Source organism: Lutjanus erythropterus, chromosome 9 (assembly GCF_056507025.1).
Source record: "Lutjanus erythropterus isolate fLutEry1 chromosome 9, fLutEry1.hap2, whole genome shotgun sequence".
In the NCBI taxonomy this organism is placed as follows: Eukaryota; Metazoa; Chordata; class Actinopteri; order Lutjaniformes; family Lutjanidae; genus Lutjanus; species Lutjanus erythropterus.
Window position 1 is genome coordinate 25,185,234 of NC_139325.1, and position 19,662 is coordinate 25,204,895.

Consider the following 19,662-nt stretch of genomic DNA (forward strand, 5'->3'; position numbering starts at 1 on the left):
AACTTACCATATCAGTTTTTAGTTTTGTGAACACACTTTTCTGATATTTCAGCGATCCCTTAGTTTATAATTAAAAATGCTTTGCAAATCTGTTCACAATGACTTAAAACTTGCTTGAGAGACGTTCCAGAAATGAAACACTTAATCAATTAGTTGATCAACAGAAGCTGGTTCCAGTGTTTCCAGTATGAGGATCTGATTTGAAATTAATTGAATCTTTTGGTTTTTTATTGTTGTTTGTACAAAACAAGCAACTTGAAGAGAAATATTTAAAGTTATTTTAAATTTCTTTTATTTAAGAGACAAAACAATAAAGCAGTTTGTAGATAATTAAGTTTTCAGCTGCAGCCTCACATTTAAAAGCAATTTTTATTTTCGTCTGTTTGTAGATGATTGACTTTAAAGACAACAGTGCAATACAGCAGAAAAATATTAATTACATTTTGTCAAAACAGGAGCCAGTATTTGTTGGAATGAAATACCTTTCTAAAGCAAGTAAATCACTGTCGTCATACCCCACTGAGATGAATGGAAACCAGTGGCTGCATGGAGGCTATGAAAGTTAGTAAAGTTGATGTAAATCACATTTTATTGACCAGTTTCTGAGATCTCAAAACAACATCTTCAAATGGCTTCTTTTCTCCAACCAACAGTCCAAAACCCAAAGACTCTTCATTTACTGTAAATGTATCATAAAAGACAAAAAAAACAGCAAATCCTCATATTTAAGAAGCTGCAAGCATTTTTGATGATCAGTGTTTTCTTTTGACTAATTGTTGCAGCTCTACACAGGACAGTTAAATTGATGTTTTTCTGAACAATCAGTTAATTAAAATTAAAACTGCAATATTCCCTTGTCATGTTTTTAAAAAAGTGCATCACTCATGTTCCTTTTTGAAGTGAGTTTATTCAATCAAATATCCATGCTGGTATAGCTGATGTGTGTGTTGAAACAGATTGTTATTTGCATGGGGTCATGTCTAAATGATGCTGGTACAAGTTCTTCAGCTTTTTCACAGCTTACAATGGATTTGAATAAAAATATTGTTCTTCAGTTCAGAAAGCTGTATGTCATTTCAAAAGTACACCCCCCGCCCCCAAAATCTTACTTTAAAAAACAAAACAAAAACAAACATCTTTTAAATAAGGCAGGTACTTCAGGTTGAGTTCTCACTAAAGGGTGTAGTAACGACGCTAAAATCATCACGGCAGCAGAACTGACATGCTCAAAGTTCATTCAAACAGCTGCAGGCAACACATCTGTGACACAACCAACATCCATGAGGCACACCGTTGACTCAAAAACCAGCTTCAGTGCTGAATAAATGCCAGTAACAGTATCTGTATCTGTGAATGTAACTCATTCAACCTCTCAATGGTAAAAAAAAAAAAAAATCTTTGCGTCCTGAAGCACTGACTGTCTGTTGGTTGTCCGTTTCTTGCTAATATATAAAGGGATGAGAAGAAAATTACATCACATACAGAAAAAAATGGACAAAAATGGCAGCAGCCTCCATCTCTTTAAGTTATGCCGAGCCACATGAACATCAAACGTAAACAAACTCGGTGAAAAAAAGACAATTTTAAAACATTTTACCCTTTGAAAACACCAGCAGCAGCATCAAAAGATCCTCATCTTTGCACAGGGAAATGCCAAATACTTCAAACCCTCAAAAATCAATTTCAAAGTCGCCTATTTAAGTGGAGATTTTAGAGAAATACTGAAAAGAAACGTAACAAGAATTGTCTTAAGACATTTTGCAAAGTACAGTTATAAATATCAGAACTGTTCAAAGAATTTCACGTATTTAGCTGCACAACACACTAAAAAAAATGACCCACAATATATTTTTCTGACACACAAATACAGTACCATAAAAAGAAAATCCAGAGAAGTCAATAAAAATGAACCTGGAGAAACAGGAAAAGCTTGAATTTCAAATTGATGCGGTTACTGATACAGGCTTTTGTTTATTCAGCCACTGTACTCTGAATACATGCTAATGTTGAATTTTTTTGCCAGAAACACTAAATGTTGTGTCAGGTTTTTTTTTTATGTAACTGAGCGTTTGATCAAAAGAGACAGTTTTGATTTTTTTGAAGTGAGAGTGTATGAGGTTCTTATCAATAGTCAGTGTTATTACCTACGGAGGATGGCAGTCAACATATCTCCAGTTTGGACAAGCAGAGAGGATTAACAGGGGGGTATCTGACTGTCACAGCAAGTTCCCATCAGAAAAGGTTGTTTGACAGTAAAGCAATGTAAACTGATATTGATCTTTTTTTATGTGGCTAAAATACATTTTGCTAATGACCACCTCCCCAGCAGTAAATTGCTTAGCCTCTGTGTTAGTATTCCTCTCTGTTTGGCTACCGCCGTCTACTGTAGGACATACACTGACTATCGTTAAGTGCCTCATACAACCCCACCTCAAATAATGCAAACTTTCCCTTTAAGAACATATCTAACATCCTACTGCAGGTGAGTGAACTGATGACTATGTATGTATTAGTAATCGTACTTCTGGCCAATCAGCTGCTTTATAGGGGCATCTTATTCACAGAAAGTAGTAAGTGGGAGTTTCTCTGAGTGGCGAAGACTAAATTAACAAGAAAACCGACCTTTGCTGCTTTAAACTTTACTTAACTGAGAACAAAAGTAAGTAAGCCATTTTTACCCTATAAAACTGTCTCCAGACAGAAATACAAACTATTCTGAAGATTTTTTTTTATACAAAGTCTAAATTAAATCCACCCAGGCTATAGTTTAATTGGTATTTTGTTGCATTTACTGGCCTATGGTGCTGTAATTCTCACTGCCTTACTTGTGCATCCTTTTTTTTTTTTTTCAGCTACAATTACTCTTGCCTCTAATTTAACAGTCTTGCTAACTGGACAACACACAGTTCACATGCAGATAAACCTAAGCTATGTTTGTTACTACAAAACATGAGCTTATCAGTTAAGTTAACCAAACAACATGTTTAAATGCTCTATTAAAAATACCAACTCTAGAAACAGGTTTATAACGTGAAAACAGCTCACATCCTCTGTAAAAACCAAGGTTGTACAGTTTGCACTGCAACCCTTTTGTTTTGAAATCTGACCCTTAAAAAAAGACCCTTTTGCTTGAATAGGAACTCAAAAATTGTGCTTCATTGATGCAATACATTCTTCATCAAAAACCACTTAAACCCACGTTGTCTGAACAAACTCAGTGACATCTACACTACTTTATGAGGAAAATACTTTGGATCAGCCCTCCCAAACCCCAAACTCACACTACAGGAATAAATATGATCTGGCTTTAAATGTACAGGTAACTATATATTTTAAACAAAAAACAAGTATATCAATGCACCAGGTGGATGAGTCCTTCCATGGAGATATCCTTTGTGTGCGTGTGTGCTGTAGGGTTGGACGATAGGACAAATTTATTGGCTTTTGGCAAATTCGTTGTCAGTTGTTTTGTCTTTATTATTTTGCTAATTTATCGGCAGAGAGAGGCAGTGGGAAAACTGTATGTAGAGCCAGGACATTTTCAAAACTAACTCATAAATTAAGAATTTATTTCAACCATACTAGAGTTGGCGATTGTTGGAGCAGTGGAAAGACTAACCAAGACAGTTTTGGTTCACAAAAGTTCACAAGGAAATTAAGCTGGTCTTAGTTCAGTGAAAGATAGAAAATTGAATCCTGATGCTGTACGGTTGTATTTTTCTATTTAATAAGGAAAAGAGGTGTAGGAATACCTAATTTCTTCACATTAAGTGTATTTTGATTATTTATTAGGCTAAAAAAAGCTTGTGGAACTTGAACATTTTAACATATCGCCCAACCCTTGTGTGTTATTTGACAGTGTTTGTGTTGCTTTCTGTGTGAACATATTTGTCATTTGAAAGTTGAATTGAAAGTTTCTCCAGAATGCTTGAGAGAACAGGTTTCTTCCAATCACAAACACGTTCTTAGCATTTCTAATGTTACTGAGGCCCAAAACAGCCAGCGGAGAACCAGAGTGATATGAGACGGACCAGGAATATTAACTCTTCAACTACCTTTCAGAACCTTAAAGTACTGCAGGTGTGCAGTTGCAGTCGAGACACAATAACTAACAGTTGTGTGTTGTGGTCATATTTACTTGTTGATTATCATTTACAGAGTTCAATGTCAGCGAAATTAAATGACATGCCAGTCCCAGTAACAATGTATCTGCTGAGGAAGAAGAACTAAACAAAATTCACAATGTCAAGGCATCCTCTTGTATGTCAAACTGTTTTCAATGTGAGTGTGCATGTCAGGAGCATTGTACTGTATGAGTATCTCAGGCATAGCATGACTTCACATTCAGGATGTTGATGATTTAAGAGTTCTATTTTGTACGTGCTCCGCCCTCTAACAAGCATCACCATTGATTATCTTTACGAGACTCTGCCTCAGCAACTGAGAAACTGTCTTTGTACTCACCACCCAAAAGACTCTCTCTAAGGTGGCGAGGCAGAGTCTCATGAAAGTAAACCAACAGCGAAGTCCATTAGAGGGCTACGCACGTACTCATAGAACTGGAGTTACGTCCAGGTAACTACTATTTTCACCTCCAGGTGAACTGAGAATGTTCTTGATGACGGGTGAACCGCCTCCCAGTCTCCAGGTTGGTTTTACGGTTGTAGTTCTCATTGTCTAGCTTGGGCTACCTGTATGTCCAGGTAAGGAATAGCCAGAGATCGCTGATGACCTCTTGATCAGTGTTTGTGTAGCAGCCGTGAAGAGAGCTACTACTGAAGGACGAGGCCAACCTGAAAAACAGAGACCTGTAATTAGTGAACCACACACATTTAAAACCGTGTGTAAATCTCCACCAGCTGAGGGGACTGAGGTCCTTGAAGTGAACAGGACACTGTTACGAACATTTTTTGACACTATGGCAGCATCAATTATCTTCTATGCAGTGGGACAGAAACAGTCTCAACAAGCTGGTTAAGAGGACCCGCTCTGTCATGGACTGTCCTCTGGATTCCATCAAGGAGGCGGGTGACAGGACGGTGTTAGCCGAGCTGATATGCATCATTGACAACACCTCTCACCCCCTGCAGGAGACTGTAGGTGCACTAAGCAACTCCTTCAGCAGCAGACTGCAGTACCACCAGGTCCTTCAACCCAACAGTCGCCAGGAAACACCAACATGACATAATGTAGCACTACTGTTTCTCTGTCATATTCACACAACATGCAAAATCTACAGCCACAGACTAAGATTTTACAAAGACTGTGGATCTTGCAGGGTCACTTCAGCTAGACTTAACAAGACTACAGCTACATTATTTTGATCTGGTCCCTACTTTTTTGACAAGATGTCTGTACATTGATGATGAACTATTTGCACATACAAGATCGACTCTAAATGTTTACAATATCAAAAAATTATTTTCACTTTTTTTTTCTTTTATAGATTAGATTTGTTAATATGGCACTCCTATGAGTCTGTATAGGAACACCCAAGAAACGCAGGTGAACTGTTTATATATTTATAAGTTATAGGATCCTGATCCAAACAGAAGTGAGAGAAACTCACCTGCACTTTGAAAAGTTTTAAGAGAAAGAAAGTTTCACTATAATTGGACTCTCTCCTGCAATGAGCTTGTCCTCCTTATAATGTTATCAGTAGTTTATAAATGTTGATGTCATGGCAATTCTTTATGTATTTTTGTAAGTTTGGGTCCTAGGGAGACACCTAATTTTGTTTTTGGGTCTTGAGCTGAAAGAGAAACCCCTGCTCTAAATGTGACTGTATAACTTGCAGAAGCTGTGGCATAACAGGCAGCAGAAAGGTTAAACAGTCAACTTGCACTACCAATATCAAATGTCTACACAATAAATCGTGGCCCAAATTTAACTCTCATCATCGTGTCTCAACACCAGACTTTGATCGTTAGCTCAGAGAAATCGCACAGCTTACCTTATCAGGATCCATTGGGGGACATTTCCAGTTGTAGAGGTAATACTGCAGATTTCCATCTCCTATGCCAAACTTGAGCTTCTCCAGGAACACCTTATTCTCCATTAGATCCAAGGCATTGAAGACATCAAAACCTTTCTATTAACACACACAGAATAAGAAGCAACAAACTAAATGTCAAGATGAGATACATAGTAACAAGAAAATCAATGAAAAGTTTTGTTTGAAATAAAAAAATGCTCAAGAATGACTGATTTATTTAGGCCACACATCGTACCCTTTTCCATGTATTTGCAGCTCTAGAAGCCTCCTTCCCTGTTCCTGAATTTAAGGTTAAAGCCACTGAAAACCAAAATCTACATTAGTCTTTTAACTGTGTAATTTGGGGTCTTATGTATATATTAATAAGCATCTTAAAAGAATTACAAATACTTTGAATCCAAAATTTATGTTATGACTATGCTCAGACATTTATTATGAAAATTATACAACTACTTTCGCAAAGCAATCACTATAAAATCCATGACGTCAGTTGTCCCAACCAAATGGATGTGACAAAACATCTCTGCTCACCCTGCTTAATCTGTCTCTTATGAGTCTGAGCCAACTTAACAACAGGGAACTGAACCTGTCATATTGCTCCAGACTCCAAACGGGACTTGCTGGTCTACCGTTGCCTCTATCCGCAGCACATTAGTTCAGATCCAAACTAACGTGTTAGAAGTCCAAAGTCAAACCACAAAACAAACTAACTTAACAATCAAGGCTGCAGTACTCCAGCATCTCCCATGTTTTTGAGGTAAAGTTACTGTTTTTGTCAAAGGAGTCTTCATGACTTTAAACAAAAAAGGCTTTCTGACAGCAAAATAAAGCAGTGAAAATATTGTAAATATAGTGTACACTTGAAGTGATACCGATGTTTTTAGGTGGCTAAAATATGTTTTGCTGCTGACCACCTATACATTGCTAAGCTTGTGTGTTGGGACTCCAGAGGCAGATGTCCATCAAACATGACTGGCTGCACAGGCTTGAGAAATGTTTGTTCTAATAGTTATGAACGTTTATTTTCACTCAGACTTTTGTGGATGCTTAATGAGACACTCATTTGTGATATCATACATGCATTTTTACTATTTCAAGCAAAAGTTCCAGAGGCTGGAACTGATATTACCACAGAACAGTTAAATTAGTGTTTTAAAACAACTCTACATAGAGGGAAACATTACCAGTTTGGCCAGGATCAGTGCATCATTCATTAAGTCCAGTAGCGGGGTTTGTGTATGAACATTGTAAAAAGAGTAAGCGGCTTTCAGGCTCCTATGGAGAGGGTGGTGCATCACGGTCGAGGGCAGAGTGTAGAAACTAGCAAAGTCTGTCAGTACACCGCCTGCACCCTGAGAACAGAGAGGCACAACAACTGTTCAAACAGACAGAAGGATCAACAGATGGGACGTCAGTATCTTGAGCGTAAAAACAGAAACCAGATACCTCTACTACATATGTGTCAATTATGTTGTCCTGTGGCAAGAACCAGTGAGCCACCTCCTCTTCTCCCATAGAAGGTGCAAGCTGGAAACGTCTCAGGTATTTCTGTAGCAGCTCGGTGACCTGGCGGATGTCACGCCTCTCCATCGGCCGCAGACCCGGGGTCTTGGTGCTCTATATAGGGTGTATGGAGCAAGACAAAAAGTCCATGTAAATTCTTGTCATTAATAAGAATTGTACAGAGAGATCCGAACTGACAGGTGTGATTGTTTACATCTGGTAGTCTGTAGAGTTTCATGGTTCTTTGCAGGGTCATGTTTCTGCTCAGGTGAGAAAATTTAACCTCCACAAGCTTTCTGGGGTTTAGAGAACGATGCCAGTACCTAACACAGACACAGAAAAAGAAAGAACACAAAAGTTCAATTATTTTCTGACATGTCCTGTGTTTTTCCATGTTTGAATGCTGTGCAGCATACCTGCATGTGGACACAGGCTTTGGCAGCACCACTCCTGCTGTGTATACTGCCTGAAATATTCCTTCTAAGTTCACCCTCCGTGTGATCTCTCTGATAAGCACTGGAGCAACGCGCTTCGAACGCAGCTTCTTATGGACACACAGGAAGTTGATTTCAACCATCCTCTTCAGTCTGGAGCAGGAGAAGGAAAGAAGATGAGTTCCAGTAAAAAGCATTTCTATTGATTCATGTTAATGCTCTGCCAAATGCACATGATCAGTTATGAGTGCTTACGTGTCATAGATGCGTATATCTGCAGGGATGGCACTGATGAAGCCAACAAGCTTCTTATTTGAGGACACTCTCACTCCACAATGCCACTGTGGTAACCAGCCAGGTGGGCGCAGAGCCCTGAGAGGAGAGGAAAGGCTTAGTGGGAGAGCACACAGTTGCATAGAATGAACCACAATGTTTGTTTACAATAACTTCTGGGTAGATGGCCCCTGCATCACGCATCTGCAATTTAATGGCAGCAATGTTGAATGTTTTCTTCTGTCATGAGGCTATTTCAAAGTGTATATATCTTATACATCTAAAACACATTTTTCATGCTTTTACTAACATTGCATTGGAGACTTAATTTACCTGTTGGCCCACAGACTAAAGAAAATACTGTTTTTTTCTCTGTCTTTCTCGCTACCAACGCTCCCTCTCCTCATTCAGTCTCTATCTCGTTCAACCATCACAGCACAATACCGCTCTCTTTCAGACAAATGGATACAAACCAAAGAAAGCTTGTTGGCATCACTATTTTACAGCATTAACTGCAAGCCAGGCACACGTCAAAGCTAATTATACAAAATAAACTGAGTGAGGACGCAACTGGGAAAGTATCATTGTTTATTCCATGAACTCTGCCCGGATAGCGCCCAGTTACACAGATATTTCAGGCCAAGTCTGATCAGTGGTGCGACACCACTTTTGGCTGATTTATTATACATGCTAGCAAAGCAACACAATACATAAAATAAACACATCATGAACATCAGGTAGGCCAGACTACCATGTTTAACTATATTTTTTTAAACATCACAATTGTGATAAAAATAAACTGCCGATTTTACATATTTCCACAATTCACATCAAATGCCAGATGTCAGAGTCTTTGTTAGCACAACATCACTGTAATTTGATCAGCAGAGTAATAAACAAGAAGAATATCAGAACTGAAAACTTACCATTTGAGAAAGTTTGGTGAATAATCAAATCTGAACATGTTGTCGTCATCTTCCACATAGTTCTCATTTAACAATGTGTACAACTCCTTCAGCTGAAACAGACACCGCAAACAATTTCTTGTAAATATTGTTTCTATAACATGCATTCAGAGCTGCAATGACTAATCAATTAATAAAGTTGTCGATTGCAAGAGAAATCATTTGATTAAATCAATTTGTAGCCATTAATCTGCCTATTTCAAGCAAGAAACCAGATTGAATATTTTTGGATTTTGTACAACACAAGACATTTGAGGATTACAGACATTAGGATACTGTGATAGACATGTTTCTCTGTTTCTGATGATCTATAGACAAAACAACTAATCAGCAGATTAACTAATTGTGAAAAGTAATTGTAAGCTGCAGCCCTAATGAATTTATGGACAACCACTGTACTTACTACATCTGCATTGCTGAGATCCAGAGTGTCCCACATAAAGCCTTGAGGTAAAGAATATGGCTCCTGTCTAATGTTTTCTTTGTCTGCTTCTATCGGCCCGTGACTCGTCACCACCTCATCTGCAAAAAATAGCACAGCTCTTGTCAAAGACATAAAACTACTTTCCAAACACCACATTCCCAGTGGACCTAGAAATTTCTTGTTCTTGCATTTCGCTCAGGTGACACTGATGCTGAAACAACAACAAACTGATGTCTCTTTTTTTAATTGGTAAAACCACAAAACTGCTGACAGTTATACTTATAAAATCTGCTTCTGTTGGTCCCGTGGTGACCAGGCAGGCACATGGCACAAGCTCTCCTGCACAGACCTGATCGTTAGCCAATAGTTGTCATGGAAACAGCTTAATCTAATGCCACTAAGCATGCCTAGACCCCCACTGAACTTCACAGCTGACATGTTTTTGGGACACTTGGCTTTGAATCGCACAGACTGTGATGAAGTAAAACCAGTGGATGGCACTGTTGCACAAAAACAGTGTTCAAGAAAAATTATGATAAAGCTTCTGCTGTCAGCTGAAATAATATGGTTTGAATTATAGATGCAAATATAAAGCAACTTCTGTGATCATCCAGTGGCCAAGTTAATGATTAACAATCACTCAATCATTAAGAGCTTATAAGGTACCAAATGCATGCCTTTCCTCAATAAAAGCACTAGTAAACATGGCCTAAATTATTATTGCAGTATAATTTGAATAAATTAGATAGAAATTAAACAAACAATGCTGTTGCTCATTCTCAGTTGAATATACACTTACTTAGCTTCGGCACGGGCTGGGTGTCCCAGAACTGGTACTTGTGCTTGGCTGCCTCATCAATGCTCTTTGCTGGACCCTGGCAGGACAGCAGCTCCATGGCTCTTTGGATGTCCTGCAGCTTCTGAATGGGCAAGCCAGGGTTCTACATATAGAGAAGAGATGTGTACACAAATAAGTGCAATGACTATATGCCTTAAGGGGACTGTTCCAGTTTTTTGACTTGGGGTTGTCTGAGGTTCTTAGCCAGTGTGTTACCAACAGTATATGTCTGTCAGCATGCCTCCAGTTTGGAAACGCCAAAGACAGACTGTTGTTCATGATTCAAAAGAAGCAAAAGAGGGCATCTGTGAGATGCAGCCTCCTTTCAATTTAAAAAGTACCTTATAGAGAAATGTTGAACACAAGTTCAAGTTACATTTGGCCGTTCACACTCGGCTATTGGCACCTGCTAAATACTGTATCGTCACTGATCACAAAACACCCACGTTCACAACTGTAGATCAGTGTATGTCTCTGTCAAACACTGTTATTGCAAGCATGTTTACATGCACATAGCATCCCTGCTGTACAGGTTTCTAATAGTGAAAGCTCAAGGTCTGTTCTTGTTTTTTTAATGAATTTTTAGTATTCCTGGAAAGTTGTGGTGGTGTAGGTTTCCAGTACTTCTGTCTCTCATTGCCTCAGTTGATAAAGTCTGTAATTCTACAAATGAAAACTTTAATTTTGTGGGATTTGTCCCTTGTGCCTTGGTGTCAACATTTGGAAGTATGTTGTTTAGATCAAGATGTGGCAGTTTTCAGTCTCTCAGCCACTCTGTCTCCCTTTACAAATGCTCACACCATTCTGTTTTATTTGCTTTCACTGAAATTACAGACTGGAGCAATAATTTATCTTCTACACTGCTATCAGACTTGCACTTTCATTTCAGCATGCAGATCATCATATGACTAAGTATTCACATAACTCAAGCTGAGCAAGCACCTGCCCACATGACAGACCGATCAAAGAACTGAATAAGGTATAGACAGTAGGCGATTTGAGGTGGGATGCCATCCTCTTGTTAGTGCATCCTTGCAAATGCATTCCCCTTGTTAACCTGTCATCCCTCCTCTCCATATCCAAATACAGTGATTCTCAAACTTTATGTGGCATGCCCCCTTCCCTAATCATCCATGCCCCACCTGCAAGGGGTCTGTGCCCCACAGAACCACTGCCCTAGTAGCAAAGAGTGCAGGAGCAGAGGGGTTGTTAAAAAGAATATGATAGTGTGGTCTGCCTGAGGTTTGTGCAAGTTAGAATCTATGATCCTGAAATATCTGTGGAGAGAGGGGGGCTATTAAAAAAAAAATTACAGACCCATAAGAGTCGTTCATGAGTCAGTTCACTAGTCGCAGGTGAATAAAATTAACCATTTTTATCCTCCATTTTAAAAATGAACAAATCGCCTACTGCATGCAGACAGTTTTCATGTTTCTCAAAACCAAAATAACAATACATGAGTATAAAGGCAAAAAGAAAACTGGAAAAGTAATATCCATCAAAATGCACTCAGTGACTACAAGCCACTACCATAGATAGTGTAATATTACTGTTTTACTTAACTTAATACTTCAATAAATACATAAAAAGGTCCAAAGGTATTTGTTAGTTTCTGACTGACACTGTATCTCAGAACTATCACTTTGACCAAATCACTCACATTTAGTCTATTCTTTGTGACCTCCTTTTGATAACTAATGTAATAACTAATGTAATATTTTATCATTTCTATTCACCGAGCCTCCCCTAAAACTGGAGCTTCCCTGGGGTGGCCTGTCTCCCACTCTGCTCTGCTCTATGGGGTTATTATACAAAATATACAGTGTGCCATGAGCCAAGTCTAGGCCAAGGTTGGGTAGCTTAACCCCTATTGACCCAGTCACAGTGATGGCGTTTTCCTTGGGCTTATGTGCAAAAGGACTATCCTCTCACCTGCTCCTAGTACCCTGTCAACCATCAGTCTGGTGAGTGACTTCACTAGGTTAGTGGGTTACAGTTCTGGAGGGTCTGTGCACACCTCAGTGGGTCACCATCGCACCTTGATCTCCTGAGAGTCGGAGGCAGAGTCTGACTTGGCTCCCCCTGAGCTTGGCTTCTCTTTCTTCCTCTTCTGCTTCTTCTTCTTCCTCTTGGCCCCCAAATCTCCCCCCGGGCTCCTATACACACGTGAACACAAACACACAGCGCATCATTGAACGGGGTCTGTTTCACTCACGCTTCACTCTCAATACACACAAGCACAGCAGCGGAGAGCTAACGTTAGCTACCATAGCAACGACTGACAGCTGAGCTAACCGAACGTTAGCTAACGGTTTGAACGGCTGGCTGTCATCATGTCAGGACGCTAGCCGAGCGGGCACATTTGGACAGTTAAAACAACAAAAATGCAAATGCCATTAATGTTTCAAATGAGCACTTCCTCTGTTTTGGCTAGCTTGAAATGACGGCCTCGTAGGAAACAGCCTGTCTGTGTTTGTGTCGGCTAACGTTAGCTAACTGCGCTAACCGAGCTCACACACACATAAACAGGCGGCAGCAACAGCAGCGCACAAACAGACAGGACAGGCTGCCTGAAATAACGTTACTGCGTTTCAGGCCATCCTCACCCCTGCATATGCTCATTCTCCTCCTCGTTGTCCCCGTCTATCCCGCAGGTGTCCTGGTCGTCCAGCTCCAAGCTCTGCTGGCTGGCCGCGGATTCACTGTCCTCCGCCATCATAAAAATATGTTAAAAAATTGCCAGCAGCCACCGTATGATAGAGATCACGGGCAGCGGGCGAGAGATGGAAAAACAAAGAAGATGCAGAAGGAAACCGCGACGCCTAAAGACCAATGGAGGAACTACAGGGCTAAAACTCCTACCTTAAAAAATGAAATACAGTCCAGTGTTCCCCAAAGTTATTATACTTAACTAAAACTAAAGACTAAATAGGAGTGAAACCGTATGAAGTGTAATGTCACTTCAAACATGCAGGGTACATTTCACGCAGGTGAGTTTTTACTTTTTAATTTCAAAGTGCAATATTCAATTCTTAAGTATTTAATTCAATTCTTGATTTTTAATTCCAATGTGTGGTAATCAGGTATATTGTCATCATTCTATGTGCCATATTCCCTCTGTGAAATGGTGTAAATTAAACTGCTTAGTCTCCTTATATTGTACATACTGTTCTTATTTTATATTTCCCCTGTTTATAATGTTCCAATTTTTTAAATATTTCCTGTTTAATTGTTCTCGTTTATATTCTTACATATTATTTTATTTATTTATTTAATATGTATATGTTTGTTAATGTTTCTTTATATTTTGCTACCCTCTTTGCTCCCTGTTATGGGCCTAATAAGGAATATCTTATTTTTATAAATTTATGTGTACTTAAAAAAATAACTAAAATAAAAAAATGTATATATATAGGAAATGTATTTAGAATGTATTTAGTTAGTTATTCAGCCATATGCACAATTTGAGCAATTAAAAATATATATAATTGGGTTTAAAAACTACATACATACAGAAACAGTCTACAAGACATGATCATAATGCCAGGTGATAATGCAGAATAGTTCATATTGTGCTTTAGTGGTGCAGGTTCCCAAACAAATTTTCAATTAATCAAATTACAAAAAGACAATTAACACAGTGAATTTTGCCCTTGTGGAAAATCCAGCCTTATTAAAAGTCATGTTTAAAATTTATTTGATATTGCCTTCAATAACAAAGCTAAGTGAAAATGCTTTTTGCTTTCAGCATCATCAATATACATTTTTCAAAACTCAAGACCATTGTTTCATATGAAACATTCACATTATAAGAGGGACAAAGCAATAAAAGCTGGCAGAAATAAAATGCCACATAAATAATTTAAAAAGAGGTAAAAACTACACTAAGAAGCAGAGATGGGAAATAACTAAGTCCAAATACTTTGATACTGCACTTTTACTCCCTACATTTGAACACAAGTATCTGTACTTTCCGCTCCTTACATTTTGAAAACAGGCTTGTTACTGGAGTTTTAATGCATTTGAGGGGAATGACTGTTTTTATTTTGCATCGTTGTGCGCCACCTTCTCAACATCAAGACCAAACACATAGAAAAGACGCTTACTGTGTATCCATCAAGACATATCACACACAACAGACGCAATGACATGAAAATTATATAAAAGACATAACAAGAAGGAAACTACTTAAGACAAAAACAACATAAAATACATAAAGATGAAAACAATGTAAGAAGACAAAAGATGAAGTAACAAGACATCACAAGATGAAAAAGATGTGAGACACATGACAGAAACAATATAATAAGATGTAACAAGGTGAAAACGACCCAACAAGACAAAAATTACATAACAAGACAAAATCAATGTAACAAGACAAAAACAACGTTAAAGATTTCAGACAAAAAAAAGTACCACGTTTACTCTTGTAGTTGGAGTACATTTCAGAGTCTGTACTTTTTCTTGAGTAGAGAAGTTGAATCAATAGTTCTTTTTACCAGAATCTTTTTTTTCTGTACTTCTACTTGAGTAATGGATACGAGTACTTTTGCCACCCCTGTCAAGAAGGCATCTAATTTACATATGACATTTAAAAAAAGCGTAAATACTGTAGATCTTTACCTTGATGCCACGTTCACTTCCATTGTTTGGGAGATTCAGCAACACTGTTTTCCTGTGAAACTCCAGCAGTGTTTTGAGGACTAAAAAATAAACCCAACTTTCAATCAATATGAAGGTGAGTAGAAAATGACTGATTTTTCATTTTTGATGGGAACTAACCCTTTAACTCTATTACTTTAAAATACATCTTTTTTGATTAAAATCTTCCACATTTCAAATATTTGTATCCTGTACTTCTATTTATGAATTTTTCACATGCAGTGTTTTCTTATTCTTTTTCTATTTACTATGTTTATTTTATGGACTAAATCCAATTCGATGTTTGATATCGCTAGCGTTCGATTCTGACAATCTTCCCTTAAGGTGGGATTCATAAAGAAGACACGATCATAAAAGGGGTCCCTGCAGTTAAATCTGTTTTTGTTCAAAACACAAACACACAGACAAATCATCCCAGTTTGGCTGTTTATTCAGAATAATAGGCTTCAAATATAATGCAAGCAACCAAGTTACACACTCAGGATGCTGTATTGCAACTCCACCCTAGAACTGGAGGTTGCTGTGGGATACTAAGAGAGAAGAGGCCATTCACAACACCAACTCACACGTCATCATTTTGACCAGGTAGAGGAAAGGAAAGAACTATACACACTCTGTAATATGATTGCTATGACTATATGAACCTCGAGTGGGTGTATGTTGATTATTTCTCAGCGCTCTCACGTGGACACACAAACTTACAGACAGCAGCATCGCAGATGAACAATACCACCACCCAGGTGCACACATAAACACAATCAATACAAACATTCACCCTCTAAAAACACAAAAATCAGAAAATGCACTGAAATGACCTGCAGTTTAGCTTCACATACAAATCGCACTTAGCTTTATCTATCCCGTGCTACACCGAAAACTTCGGCAAATCCTTAACGGCTTACTCCAAGAGAGAGATTGGTGTCTCGCTGATTACTGTGGAGGATATTTTACGATTGCAGCAGCTGGTAGACATTTTCTGAGATGTCTGCAGTGTAGCTTGTAACACGCTAGTGCTGAGGAAAGTTTACTGCATGCTTTCTTTCACAAGTGGGAGAGAAAGAGGAAGGGCTGAGGTAGAGGAGAAAAAGCTGAAGGCTAAAGAAGGCGAGAAATAAATAAGGTCATCTGTTCCACAAATCTGTTGCAGAGTCAGGTTGTTCAAAGGCACTTGGAACATGAGGAAATGGTAAACAATTAAGGTGAAACACAGCATGCAGAAAGAGTTTGGTTTCAGGTAAAACATATGCAGTATGTGTTTTTTGTATATCTGACAATAAGGCGGGTGAAGAAAAAAAGCCCTTAACATATTTGAAGAAATAAAAATAGCCTATTTTCGGGTAAAATACTTCATGTTGGCAATTAAAATCATAGTGATTAAAATTACAAAAAAAGGCATCTCAAGCAGCCGTATAAAAGTGATGCATAGCCTTCAGAGCAAAAAATATGCCAGTCAGTGGTTCAACAATTACAAAACCCTTCATATTATTACATCTCACAATTATTTTGGGTGGAACTACAAGTTTCGTAGTGGTATTATATCCTCGCCCACCAGCATAGTGGTGTGTCACATTTTGTGATTATGTTGCAGTGCGGATAGTGGTTTAATTGCTTCAGTCCAAAAACTTTATCCCCTGTGTAGATCATGTAAACACCCATATAACCCTCTGATAGGCCAGATTAAATTCTGGCAACATATTCAAAACCATTCAAAGTACAGGATTTACACGTTTGTGTCAGGGGTTGTGCAGAAACACACTAAAAGACTTTTAATTTCCTGACAGAAGGTGAAATGAATAGAATCGCTTGTCGTGATTTCCACTAATGTTCAACAATCTTAAAGGGATAGTTTGGATTAATTCAAGTGTATGAGGTACTTTTAGATAGTCAGTGTATTACCTTCAGTACATGCTTGTTGACACACCCACAGTTTGGAGAAGCAGCGGGAGCACCAGAACGGAAGCTAAGCAATGTACTGCTGTGGACAGGTTGAGCTTTTGCAATATTTAGGATATTTTAACTGCTTTAGATTGCCTTTCAACAGTATTTTCTGACAGGAAACCACTGTTATCTAAGCCAAATATCTCTCTCTGCAGAGCCACCAGACCCCTTAAAGGAGAAATCTGTAATATATCCACTGTGCTAAATCGTAAAATGATCTTCATATGCCATCAGCGATGAAGGAAACACGCTAACAACTTGTTTCAAACATAAATTGCATATGAAACAAGAATTAAACCTACTTAATATACTGTCTATGGCTCCAACTCGCTATTTGCACAGCAGTACACATTTTTGAATGCTAGGGACTTACATTATGCTCCTTAAACATTGATTTTGCAAAACACTGAAGTTGCTGGTCTATCACTGCCTCAATTGGTTAGTTTGTTAGTGTTATTGTGTGATTTTGGTGAAAGAGACAGATGATAAATAATAACACAAGCAGACGTAACAATCGAGGCAGCAGTAGACCCACAACACCCGTGTTCAACAGGGTAAAATGATTGTTTTGCTTGAGAGGTCTGGTTGCTTTGGAAAGAGAAATATCTGGCTTATAAACCAGTGAAAATATTCTAAACATGTTTTTTTAAGGTGCACCTTTTTTTAGGTGGCAAAAATATGCTTTGCTAAAGACCCTGTCTACAACAGTGCATAGCTGAGGTTCTTACACCAGTATTTCTGCTGCTTCTCCAAACTGGGGACGTGCTGACTGCCATTTACTGTAAGTAATACATTGACTATCAATAAGTGTGTCATACAATCCCACTTCAAAAAATCAGAACTATCCCTTTAAAATCAGTCAGAATTGGTTATAATCTCACTTTAAAGAAGTGTAGTGTGTTCCCGGCTGTTGCCAGTTCTTTACAGTCAGTGGACTGAGGCCAATATGGCTCGAGAAAAAAGGTTCCTGTAGTCGTTCCTTTGCGAGAACCACCCATCATCTGTTTCTACTACAGTTCCTTTATGCTTACAAGGCTATTTATAAAAAAGGCATACATTTGTTGTGCATAAAATATTCAAATTTCTTGCCTCCAAAGTCCATCTGTCTCCCTCAGGCAATGTGTACATGGTGCCTGATGAGTGTAGTGAGGATGACATAGTGGAGGGCAACAGTGGTCATTTCATGAAGGGGACCTGGAAGTTCATGAAGGATCTGAATCGGCCCGTCATGTTCTGGACTAGAAGGGATCCCAGTGCTGAAATATTCTCTCAGTGCTATGATTAAGAAAAACAAAGGGCTTCTATTGAAACGGTCATATCCTTCAGGTTCTGGTCTGAGCAGAGGGTAGTCATGACTAAAAGATGGGTTCACATTTTTTCAAGTCCACCTTACAACTCAACTGACACGCCCACATGTACAACAGAACAATTCTGGATGCTGAAATTGTTCCTCCTGTCTATAGTGGCAGCAATGATTTCAATGTAAGAGATGAGGGATAAAATCCACAATCCTTGTTCTGTGTAAAAAAAAAAAAAGAAAAGCTTTTTAAAGTTCAGCCGAAGCTAATATATGTCTTGAGTTAGAGAAGCCAAGTTAAGGTCTTTTAGGTATAAAACTCCCTCTTTGTGCTTCTTTGCTGAGTCACACGCACTAACCACTTTCAAACTATAACCGGAGCTGTTTGTTACATTCCTGACTCAGTGAATATTTGTTCTACATGCTCAAATGAAGCACCTTGCCATATCAGTAATGATAGTACACAATATCTATTAAACTTGCACTATGCGCAGAATATTAATAAGTATTTTAGCTGTAAAACATGTTTTCAAAAGGTTTTGATATTTTTAGGCAGATTGCATTAAATGTGCTGAATTAGCTGTTAGTGATCTCTGTTTGCTAAAATAGTTTGATACGGAAAAAAAACCTAAAATCACAAATAGGCAAGTTCTGGAGTTATAAGAAGCATCTTTTTTCTATGAATTCTCAGATTTGTGGACCTTTATTCACAGTAAACATTGGAGATAATGTTAAGAGGAAGTGGGACCCTGAATCTAAAAGCATGTATTATGTCTCTGTGTTGAAGGGACAGTTCACACCAAAATCAATAATACATATTTTTCCTCTCACCAGCAGAGCTATTTATCCATCTATACTGTTTTGGTGGGTGTTGCTTAGTTATGGAGATTTCAGCTGTAGAGATCTTTGCCTTCTCTCACATAAAATGGAACTGTTCAAAATGCATGAGAAGTCAAATATCTGTGCAGCCAACATCTCTAAACTTTGGTAACTCATACCAAAAAACCCTAGATGGATAAATAGCACTGCAAGTAAGACTTAAAATATGTATTTATTTTAAATTTTGGGTGAATTGTCCCACAGCATGTGACTTTAGGACAAAATACATGGGTTAGAAATGCAAAGCATCATGTTGGCAGAACGGGGTTTTTTTTACCTGAGATTTAAATTGGCTTCACTGTGAGCATACTGAGTTTTGCCAAGTTATAATCCAGTTAGGTCTGCAGGGCTTGGAAGCCTAGGTTATAATAACTGGTACATACTTTTGTATTGGATTTATTTACGATGTAAAAACACCCACAAGGTTGCTCAACTGTGTTGCATTCATTGAGGC

The 19,662-nt window shown here is 38.3% G+C and overlaps 1 protein-coding gene across 1 annotated transcript; it reads right to left on the reverse strand.

The window, feature by feature from the left end:
* Window positions 1-4,115: 4,115 nt before the first annotated feature.
* On the reverse strand, window positions 4,116-13,218 carry nmt2 (N-myristoyltransferase 2). Its single transcript, XM_084726843.1, has 12 exons — window positions 13,039-13,218; window positions 12,471-12,588; window positions 10,394-10,535; window positions 9,574-9,692; window positions 9,132-9,223; window positions 8,188-8,304; window positions 7,915-8,085; window positions 7,713-7,821; window positions 7,442-7,612; window positions 7,180-7,347; window positions 5,954-6,091; window positions 4,116-4,793 (listed from the first exon to the last, which is right to left on the reverse strand). Exons 1-12 carry the CDS (start codon window positions 13,149-13,151, stop codon window positions 4,773-4,775), a joined length of 1,479 nt encoding a protein of 492 aa, XP_084582969.1. The 5' UTR covers window positions 13,152-13,218; the 3' UTR covers window positions 4,116-4,772.
* Between the last annotated feature and the right edge of the window lie 6,444 nt (window positions 13,219-19,662).